The 11,620-nt window shown below is 43.3% G+C and overlaps 1 protein-coding gene across 2 annotated transcripts in view; it reads right to left on the minus strand.

Annotated features, from left to right (window-relative positions):
- The window catches only part of EXOG (endo/exonuclease (5'-3'), endonuclease G-like), a 24,274-nt gene extending 20,728 nt beyond the window's left edge, over nucleotides 1–3,546 (minus strand). For both annotated transcript variants that reach the window (XM_004676306.2, XM_012720694.1), the window contains exons 1-2: nucleotides 3,352–3,546; nucleotides 1,588–1,737 (exon numbers count right to left, since the gene is read on the minus strand). In XM_004676306.2, the coding sequence (XP_004676363.1) occupies nucleotides 1,588–1,737; nucleotides 3,352–3,514 (313 nt within the window). In that variant the 5' untranslated portion in view covers nucleotides 3,515–3,546. The remainder of the gene's footprint in view (nucleotides 1–1,587; nucleotides 1,738–3,351) is intronic.
- Nucleotides 3,547–11,620: the final 8,074 nt, after the last annotated feature.

Consider the following 11,620-nt stretch of genomic DNA (forward strand, 5'->3'; position numbering starts at 1 on the left):
GGAATCGAACTCATGCGAAAGTGGCTTCAGCTTCTCAGTGCTGTGCTTTAACCCGCTGCGCCACCAGGGAGGGCCAAAAGTGCTCTTTAAATATAACCGAGTCTCTGTCTCATGGAGAAACGCCTGGGAACTCACCGCATGCCATTGAAAGGGCATTCCAGTGAAACTTCTCCCCCAGTGAACACAAGGACCCCACACTAACTCCAAAAAGAACATCACCTTCGCTTCTCTGTATCTGGCTCACCCAAAATGAGGACTGGCAATTCCACTATCAACTTGGCTCTTCAATATTTTGCTGCTTTTTTTTTTTTTTTCCTATATACTTCTTACATAATGCTAGTAACATTCCTGTAAGCAGGAGAAATAGCCTGAATAATTTAGTCTATCATTACTGAAAACAGACCAATCTTTACACTAAAATCAAGTAAATCACAGGTATGTTGCTGTTTTCAAATATTGACTAGTTTTAGTTCACCTCCTCAAAATGACACAACTCAGAGAATTTACAATATGAACACAGTGATTTTCTTATATGCTTCTGACAGTAATAATAGCAGGATAAAATTAGTAAAGCCAAAGTTCCTCATTAAATTTTTGTGTTTAAAGGAAATTCCTTAGGCTTGTGACTAAATCAACAATGTCACTGATGCAAATTTATAATTTTTTCAACTATTATGATAAAGTTTCTAACAGCATTAGTTCCCTCTAGCAGCAAGTACCTGACAAGCCTCCTGATATTCTGCTTATTGATGTACAGTCTAGAAAGGCTCACATTTATTTAATGTCAGAATTTTCTATATATACAAACACAATATGTATTATATAGCAAAGGAGAAATAGTTTGTGGGGCACACAGCAAATTAAAATGGGAATAAAACATATATGACAAGGTTATATTCTTAACATAAAAGAATGCCTACAAATCAATGTGTTTTAAATATCCCAAGAGAAAATGGTAAAGAAAAATTCACAAAGACTAATTTACAAAATGAAAACCCTCATGATAACCAATAGGCAAGTAAAATCAGCTATTAGATTGGTATGCTCAATGATGTTCATTATGGTTGAGAGTTGGAAGAGACAGAACACTGATGCGAAACCAATTTGACAAATATCAAGACTGTAGGGGCCTCCCTGGTGGCACAGGAGTTAAGCTGCAGCACTACTGTAGCCACTGCAGCATGAGTTCGATCCCCGGCCAGGGAGGGGACTCACATGGCACAGCAGACCTCTCCTGTCTCGCCCACTGCACCCCTCAGCAGTGTACTTCACCAGTCGGCCTGTTCTGCTCCCCACTGTCTCTGATGAAGCCTCTCACCGCCCTTGTACCTGTGGCTGTACCCTAGTTCTATATGCATGAATAAATACATCTTAAAGAGAAAAGAAGAAATGGAATTGTTCAGTCCCAAGACTAATCTGGGAATTAACCTGGGGCTCCCTGGCTACCAGGTTGAGTCCATTTAGCCACACCAACTTCATTATTTTCTGTATGAGCTACATTATGAAAAATGCTGAAGTTAACAATCATCTTCCTAGTTCGAAAGTTGGAAACATCTTTCGCAAATACATTTGCTTCTAGTCACCTACCAATTATCTTGCTTCTGGATATATGTTCAAGGACCCATCTAGGTACCCGCTTTGACTGATCATAAGACAAAGCATGATTAGTGTAACATCTAGTTTCTGTTCCAGTTAAAGGGAAACCAAATTGCTCCAAGACAGCCTTTTCCGCAGAACCTAAAAATGAAAAAAAAAAAAGGGGGGGGGGGCAAAATAACAAGTAATTAAGTAGTGACTCTTAGTAGAAACAGAAAATTATAAGGGAGTAGGGTGAGATTTACACACAAAGGACTGGCTCAAAATTATGATCCCAGATATGTCATTTTTGCAATTACTTAGAAGACAAAGAGACAAATACTGGCTTTTAGGCACAGCCAGCAGGCAAAATATTGGGTTTTGCCTATAATTGTAACAGATACAGGTTTCATGGGCTCTGCCCCCACTCCAGATACTGGAACTACTAATCCCATCAATACCAAGGAGAAGCACCCTGGGGCGCTGAGACATCACAGCTGAGCTGAGCAACCAGGTTAGGATAAAACCGGTCATGTGGGCTCTGGGGATCTCTTGGCCTGGTGATTAGGGGCTGGTCACTTAGTTTTCAGCGTGCTGGTGGAGTCCAAGTCAGCAGAACTGGTAGGACATTCTACTTAACTTGTATTTCTCTCCCTCTTTCCGTGGGTTGTTCCTTTACCTTCCTCCTTGTAAATAAATCCATTACTGAACCTTTTTGAGTGTGTCCATAATACGATTGAATCTTAAGCGCGCAGGTGGGGACCCACAGACACCCAATTCACATTGGGGTGCCCTGTAACATAATTAGTTGTATAGTTAGAGTAAAATAAACTGCAGCTATTTCATTAAATTTTCAATAAGGATCTGATCCTATTGGCCATTCACATCAGCTTCAACAATCTCTGTGCCCACAAACTCCTGTGTAAACCAAAAGTAGCAATCAAAGGAAATACTTCATTCCTAGTCACTGAGATTACTGACCTGGAAAGAGCCTACAATACTCAGTGTGTTTAAAGAGTAAGTAGGGGGATAAAAGACCATTACCTCTCCTTTACATCCCTCAGCAATATCCCGTCATCCAAGCAGAGATGTGTGCAGTAGCCAGACTGTAGCAAAACTGGTAACTTTTTTCTAGCAGGAGAACCCAAGCACACATTTAATGAGTGGATTTCAATAGAATCTTCTCAATACTTTCCCCAGATTTCAATCCCTCAGAGTCGTTTTCTTGCTAAATACCAAGTAACAGAAAGAGCAGGTTTAACTAGCATGGGTATGTGTAAGAAATGAACAAGAGCTCATTTTCTTTATCAAATAAAAGGTCTTCTGGGTCACTAGAGAACTGGCATACTTTGAAGAAGGGTTGGCATTTGAACGATGACAAAATGAGGACAAGTGACTAATCTGCTAAAACTATGTGTTCATTTGATTCATTCATATGCCCTGAATGCCAACTAGATACCACATACCGTGTTGTGTAAGTGGTGAGCAAAACCTAGTCTAAGCGCCCACAGAGGCAGCGATCTAGAGGTCACTGACAATAAAACACAGGTATTATGGTAAATATTTGTGGGATCCCGATCCCCGGAGGAAGAAGGAAGGTGAAGCGGGCAGACGAGACAGGGAGAGGGGGCCGAGCTGGGAAACTGGAATGGCTGAAGACCAGAGTCGGGCTCGCGGCTGGGCGGAGAAAGTCGCGCGTGGAGCACACGATGCCTGGCCGCGGTAGGACTCGGGTCCGGAACCCGGGCAGGGAAGGGGCAGGGGATCCACACTCACCGTCCGGCTCGCGCACTGCCAACGCTGCCTCGGAGCTCTGACTGCGGAGGAACTGCATGGCCGTGAGCCCAGCTCCCGCGGCGCCCACCACAGCTCCGGTCCAGAAGCCGCTCAAAAAGCGCCGGGAGCCTCTAAGGCGGGAAGCAAAACTTTTGGCCGCCATCTTAGCCGAGACACCTGCCGCTTGCCTTGGCGCATGCGTACACGGGGCCTGGAAGCCAATCACAGTCGCGAAACCCAAACACGCACGCGCACAGTGGAGTTGCCCACGCTGTGCGGACCGTCCCGCTGAGGGCCTCGCGCGCCCCCTGGTGGCAAACTTGAAGGCCCACAGGCTCCTGGTCGCTTGAGATTGTGAGTGGGGGGTCCTGACTCTCTTGAGGGCACAGAGCGTTCAGTAGTGTGCATATCCCAAGAAGATGCCTTTAGCCTCACTTAATGGAAGAATGTTTACTCGAAGGCCCTCAGAGCAGAGATTCCAACCAGGTCCCTGTGCCACAGGGAATGTCCTCACGACACCTGTCTTTCTAGTCATATAGAGCAGTTTTCCCAATATCTGAAAGCAGAATTTGATCATTTCCAGACCCCCACAATAAGCTACCATACCAAACTGGGGTGTTCTTTCAGAGAGCAGAAGAAACCTCTGAACAAAACATCACTTCTGAAAATAGCTTCGTCTCCTCGCAGGAGTTCTCAGAGAGTGCTCCGAGGTTGCACAGGGCTCCGAATCACAGTGAGGAGTTGGCTCCCATGCAACCACTTTCCACCTTGGATGTGTGGCTTCATCTTCAAGTCCTCCATTTCCTTCCTTTAAAGTGGAAATACTCCTACTGAGTCTAGAAGGTTCTTGGGAAGATAAAGGAAACGGTCCGTTTAAAGTATTTAAGGAAAAGGGCCCTCCGTGGTGGCGCAGCGGGCTAAAGCACTGCACTAAGAAACTAAAGCCACTTCCGCATGAGTTCGATTCCTGCCTGCCCCGGAGGCGACCACATGGCGAGGCAGACCTCTCCTGACCCGCCCACTGCTCCCCTCAGCAGTGTACTTTGTCGATCTGCCTGTTCTGCTCCCCACTCTGTCTCTGGTGAATCCTCTCACCCTCTGCATCTCTGGCCTGTACCCCAGTTCTGTACGAATAAATACATCTTTAAAAAAAAAAGTATTTAAGGAAGGAAGAACCTGAGCCATGTAAGTGCGCTGTAAATATTGGTCAATGTTGAGTCTTACATAAGAAATCTAAATGTCTAAATGCTTGCTTAAGGATATTTTATGCACTCCCACTTACAATAAACAGGTCTTTTTCATTTCGCAAAACATTCTCCAGCATCCCCTTTGGACCATTCACTAAGCAGGAGGCCATTTCTTCCAATCTAGTCAAGAGCAGGCACTGTTTCCACAGCCTCATGGCTCCGTGCCCCCCTTCCATTGACACTTTAGAAGTGCCAATCATAATGTCATTTTGTGTAAGACTCTAAGTCTCTGGTCCTAAATGATTGAGCTATGTCAACCAGTCTTTCCAGGGATTTTGGATCTGGACTTCTCTCCAAAGTAGCAAAGCTGTTGACATGAGACTGGCACTGTCTACAACCTTATTGCCTGCATCAGTAGACAAAGACACAGGAGCATCTAACCTCTGACTGAGCAGTAGTGGATGAAATGTTGAAAACCCAAAAACATGGTGCCTTTCCCACTTTCCCCAGAATCCTTCTAGTAAAGCCATTTTATTTAATAGTTTCTGATACTTGCAACCAAGAGTCCTGACAAATAGCAGACATTGGTATCTGTAGGTTTCCAAGTTAGTTCTATAGCTTCTACCATAATTTACTAATTCGCTCACTTAAGTATTTCTCAAGGCTCTTCCATTGGAAGTAAAGGACAGGTGACATCCTCCTCCAGAGGCTGTATGTGTAAGCAGTGGAGGAACGAAAGGACTGCCTCTCTTAAGCATAATCCCCAGGGTGCACAGGAGTGCATGCACCCACCCCAAGGAATAGAACAAGGTGCATGAACCCACCTCCTCCCACAGCCCTCTTTTACTTGATCACTTGGACAAGATTGCTTTTATAAACCAGTTCCTTTAGGTCAAAGGATTCCTTTGCTAAAGAGAAAGTGATCAGGTGACCCCTATCATCCAAGCTGCAACTTTCTAGCTCAAAAGTCATTCAAAATGTTAGTCTGGAAGGTACAGTTCGGGGGTAGAGCATTTAACTGCAAAAAATGTTAGCCTTTCCCTTCCTCTGTTCTACATTAAGAACACTTGCTAATCAAAGGTGAACTCCATAAATCTGCAAGAGCAAAAAGGAACACCCAACTGGACAACTGGTCACCCAATAAAAGCCCTTTCATCAAAAATTGCTAACAAAACCAGGCAGGTTGTTTAATCCTCATAATAAAAGGTGAATAAAAAGGCATTTACCCCAAGGATTCAAAGTTGGTGTTTCTCCACTTAGAAAACAGTAGTCAGAGGCTTTTAAAAAAAAAGCACCACGGGAGTGCACAAAGCGATGAGGTGATTTTGGGGGCTGTTTTGTTAAGATAGTGGAGACTGTCGTTTTGCTGGCAGGAAAGCTTGTTCTCATTTGGCCAGATGTCAGGAACTCCAAAATGTGACACTTGGCTTACTGATTTAGATCTGGGGTGGTAGCCCAGCATCCTGTACTTTAATAGCTCAGCAAGTGACCCTGCTACTCAGCCATGTTTGGGAGTGGCAGGACTTGTATTCCACAGTAATCCTAAATATAAATGACAATCTAGACCTCTCTGCTCCAGTGAACACAAATACGCTCAGGGCTGCCTGCAATGGATAGGACTGATGTGGGGCGTATGTTTGGAGATACTGGGAGATGTGGAAATTACACCCCTGCCTAGCAGAAACCTGCCCAAAGTCCCCAACAATCCATTTAGGTGAAGCCAACTAGGTGCTGGGCTTCTGAAAGGCAGAAATGGAGACCTAGGCTAGGATCCTGCCCCACGGCGACTGTCGAGTACTAGGCAATCCCCTAACAGTGGCTGTGCTCCAGCAGGAACTCCCAGGGGTGCTCAGGTCGGCCCTGTTAAATGGAGAACACCATTTTATGTCTAATTCCCATGAAAAGAGACCTCCACCCCCTGCCACATGATTAAGACAACAAGTCCTTATTATTATCATTTTATTTTCATATACAAAAAGATAAAACTTGAAATAATTCTAGATTTTTCCTCCTATTCTGTTGGGGTGTGGCTGCTTCTTCACACAGGGGGAAAAACTACATTCACATCGGTTTGAGGACCCAGTGCAGAGTTCAAGCAGCAAAACCCCAACTTAGCAGATCTAATTTCAAACTTGACACTCATTTCTAAAATTACCACAGTAAAAAGGAACAAAGATCCACTGCAACTGAATGAACTATGATACAATGTTCTTTCCAAAATGTCTTCATTTTGCAACTGTAATTACACGGATGTCTGCTTTAGGCCATTTTTGATGTGTGCGTGTGTCTAATACATATGTGTGTATGTGTGGTATTTATATATATATAAATCAGCACACTTCAAATTCAGACAGGGCAACAGCAACAAGCTTAACTGTGTATATATATATATTTTAAAAAAAACATACTTTAGTATAACTTTTGTTAATTCAGTAGTACAAGCTATTTCTGTTCTACAAAATTTTTACTTTATAGCTACAAGGGTGAAAAGTGACCTATTACATTTACATCTCACATATCCTCGTATACAAACAGTACTTATTGAATTTGAGCCAAAAACTAGAAGTCTTTAGTTTTAGCACTTGAAGAGCTTCCTCACTTCTATAGCCTTAAATCATATACTAGTCACATTTCCAGAGTTTGCAATTACTCATTGTTTTAAACCGCAAGAAACAGGTGAATCCAAACTTTTAATTACAATTTTTATGTACAAGTTAACACAGCTCAATAAGACTTTGCTATCCACCCTAAACCCAACACACACATTCTCCACTAAGTTAGACAAGTCTTAGGGTTTTCCTTCTTTTCCTTACAAATAATGTACAAATTTCGAAGTAGCTGGTAAAACTGATAGATAAGATGGCAAATGAGAAGTGACACTCTTGATTCTAAAATTGGTCCTGCAAATTTTGTATTCTGCTGTGTTCTTTAACTATATGTTAGGTGCAGAAGCTCTTTTCACAAGAATTGACATCAAACTCAATAGAAGTGAAATTTACAGTACTGTATAAAGTTATTCAGACTCAAGGACAAATGTGGAAAATAATCTGATCAAATAGGTGAAAAATTCGGCCTCAGACACTACCATTAAAAGCATGTCAAATTCACAAGCAGATTCTTTTGTACAGTTGAAAAATGGCATTGTGTGGATTTGTATGTGGAACTGAAATCTAAAAGTATGTTTGTTTCTAGTCTGCGGTAACCCCTCACCCTAGATTCTCAAGTACCACTCATTTTTCTTTGCATTTTTACAAAATCCTAGGAAAAAATGGGGGGGAGGGGTAGGAAGCTGCTGGCATTTTAACAATTCCACCCCCTCACAGGAGGTCTTAACACTTTCAGATGAGATCGTCTATCAATCTCTGTATGATCACTGGCTCTCAGACAACCTTTGACAACCACTTGGACACTTCCTTAAAAACCCAGATGTTGCCTGATCTTTCTCACTCTCATCTCTGTCACTGCTGGTAAAATTTGGATGAGCGCGTTTTTTTCCCTTATGGAGAAATTATTTGGCTAAACATACACTTAACTCGTGGCAGTGCTCTGAGAAAACCCCATTTGGGCTAAAGCACTTGCAGGGACTGAAGTCACTAGTCCACTGAACAGGGCAGAGACCAAAAGCCCCTCGGGCTGGTTGGGCCCCACAAGGAACACACTGACCTTGGTGTCCCACAGCCCCCAGGACCACCCAGGCAGGCAGCAGGTAGCCCAAACGCACGCACGCGCATGGCTGAGCTACCACTTTTAAGCGTGGTCTGCCATCTATGCCCCAGAGACAAAAATTCAGATGTGGTGACTGCTGGTTAATTAAACTTTCTGAATTGGTAAAAAAGGCTCTTTTAAAAATATATATATATATTTATTTATTTAAAATACATCAAAATGACAAACAGCCATATCCCACAAGGCCTAATTTCACAGCAACATATGCTACAGACATCTTCCCAAAATGCACTGTGGTGGAGGGTTTAGGTTTTTTAATCCTGCCATTTAAAGGAATGTTCTATATCTGAGTTGAATGACTGGAAATGTGTTACAAAGAGCTCATCTTTGGAACTGATTTGTGTGCAAGACCAGCCGAATGAATCACTTTGCCTAAGAATACTGAAAATGGCAGAATTCAAAGAGCACAGGAAGCACCGTTCAGATGACACCCAAGACCCATCCCGCCACAGCGCAGCAAGAGCTTGCCAGAAGCCCCGTTTCCAGTCCCTGGGAAGAATTCTACTTTAAAACAAACAAGTGCCCACACCTGGCAGGGCCCCTGCACGTGTGTTGCAGGCCTGCAGTACCAAGAGGACCCAGATGGTGACACTGCTCAACATGAGGTCTGAGGTAACTGGTTCTTAAAATACCTGGAGGACAAGTGCCTCCAGAAATTACAGCTGGGAAAAAAGGAAAAAGGTGGGTTTCAGGCTAGAGAAGACACGTAGGAAAAAAAAACTTACAGCAGTTGCTTTTGGGGGAGAGGCGAGGGACAAAACAAAAACAAAGGCACAACAGAATTACATTCCAAGACTGTGGCTGGCGAGCAGGGAAATGTTCTTTCATGGGGAGGGGGAAGGATCGATGGGATGGTTCCCGGAGCACGGAAACTAAATTTATTCCAAGTATAAATAGGGAAAAGTGTAAAACGTTACTCTAAATCAGAATGAATGAAAAGCATTCGTTTCAAATGACACATTATGAATTCTCCTGCCAAGACCCTCCCAACCAGCACACTCTGGACACAGTGGCGTAAAGCCAGCAAGCAGGGCCTGGGGCACAGGTCTTCAGCTGGGCCTCACAGCTGCAACTAGAGAGATGAAGAACAAGCTTCGTCATGCTCCTCCCTTACAGCCCCATCTCTACCCCACAATAAAGAGGCTAACGTGAAAGCTACCTCCCAAACCGAGGCTGCGATGCTGACCTTTGTAAGTTGATGCTGACCTTTGTAAGTTGAGTGGGCGGCCGAACAATGCCCTGCTGGCATTGGCAGAGGTTCTGAGTTTCTTCTGGGCTTCTGGATGACTCACAAGGTGAAAGTCATGAGCCCAGCCAACTGTTCTCACCTCCCAACCACTCTGCCAGAGAACACAGAAGTGCCCGGCGCCGCCCACCTAGTGAGCACTATGCCCACACCACTGTCCACACAGGTACTCAGCACATCTATCCTGAAGGCCAGGTAATGAGGTCCTGGGTAATTCAGCTTGATGGCTCGTTCAAATCTCCAAATCTTCATTTTTGTAGCCTGATTCTTATTCTAGCTCCAACCTGCCCCAATCTACACCCACACACAATTTCTGTTCCCTATAACTCCCTCAAATTACTATATGCTATGGCAGGAGCCTATAAACTAATGTTAAACTTTCAGAACCCTTTGTTGAAAAGAAGTTTCCAGAGGAAGAGCAAAGGTAAAACACACTGCAGGCTTTTCTGGCCACCCCTGCCCAGGATGCAGGGAGCCAGGCGCAGAAGCATCATGCCTCAGCCACGAGCAGAGTGCTGGCCAAACAAGACCCAAGCTGGCAAACTCCAGCCTGCCAGTGTTTCGTGAGTAGTTAGTAAAAGCTCCATACCACCCATACTCCAGTGTACATTTTCTCAAAAGGTAAAGCTCATTACTCTTGATTACAAAATCATTCTTTTCAAACTCACTAGATTTTATAAAAATAATCTGTGGTATAAAACAATCTCCACACTATGCAGAAGACTCTGTCAGGTGATATAACTAAATATATATGTAGAGCTATAGGTTTTTTAAAGTATAAGTTCAAGTGTCAGATCTCTATTATATAGCCTATTCTTTTATTTACATGCTACCAACCAACATTCCAATGCAAACGTGATTGCCAGGACCAGGGCCGAAGACCAGGGAACGAGCCTGTGCCCAACCAACAGCCAGGACTCAGCCACTTCAAAACACCCATCCCACACCTGTCTGGAAAGCCTGAGCCAGTGGGGCATATTTCCCATCACTGTAAACTTCATACATGAATTAACACTTTTCCACAGGTGTCCGTCCAAAAGAGCTCAGCTCTGTATAGTCCACCGCAGACAAACATGCCCACATGTCTATTTCTTCAGTGTCCCGTAGTTGGCTTGCAGTAGTTCTCAGAATTACCTAGACCCAGCTCAAAGACATCCTGGGGAGAAGAAGGGCAGAGGAGGGCCCATCACCACATACTGGCATCTTGAGAATGCATTTTAATTCATAAGAAAACACTCTGTGTGTTATGTCTACAAGCTGCCATAGGAGCCAATGAAGCATCACCGCTTTTGGCACTACAGGGGCTGTATACAGAGGACTACAATCAGAAAGTCCCGCTTCATTCATTCATACCTGGGAGATACCACCACAAAAATGTAAGAGATTGGTAAAAATGTAAATGGTAGTAACTTCTTTCAATTCAAAATCTCATTCAAACCAAAGCTTAGAGTGAACCCAAAATGAGTATAAAATAAGAATATTCAAAATACCCTACTAGATAATTTGGACTTTTCCTTGATGATAGCATAAGGGTCTCTTAGACCAAGGAATTTTTTTTAAAGGTGGCTGTTATCCATTGAATTAATTTTCATGGGGGATATCTTAAACTTCAACTTCTTTTTCCTAAAAAAATTTAAATCATTCTCTTTAAAAGCTTTTCCAAGCCTTCTAAAGGTTTGGGATACATTCATAGGTGGATTGCTGGTTACAAATCAATTACCAGTAAATTTACTTAAAGGACAACATGTACAACCCTGAATTTATTAAACATTTACAAATCTAGACTGAGAAGACAGAGTTCTGTTGATGACGTAGACACATTACTATATTGAACACACTATCTGACTATTTTATTAGTTTCGTAAACAGAGAAGGAAAATTTGTGTCACCCAAATGAGAAAGAAAAGTTCCTTGTTCTCTTTCCTTTCTGGCTGCTCACCCTGGGGGGTGGGGGTGGGGTAGATGAGTAAATTCATGGTGCTTAGATATATGGATGGTCTAGTACCCCTGAAATGTGAACCTGGCCTCCCCATCTCTCCAAAGATGAGCCATTAAAAAGCCAACAGGTTATTGAAACAGCTGGGAGTGGCAAAGTAAGCTAGCTCCTGGA

Source organism: Condylura cristata, unplaced genomic scaffold (genome assembly GCF_000260355.1).
Source record: "Condylura cristata isolate star-nosed mole 26May11 unplaced genomic scaffold, ConCri1.0 scaffold00004, whole genome shotgun sequence".
Taxonomy (NCBI): domain Eukaryota; kingdom Metazoa; phylum Chordata; class Mammalia; order Eulipotyphla; family Talpidae; genus Condylura; species Condylura cristata.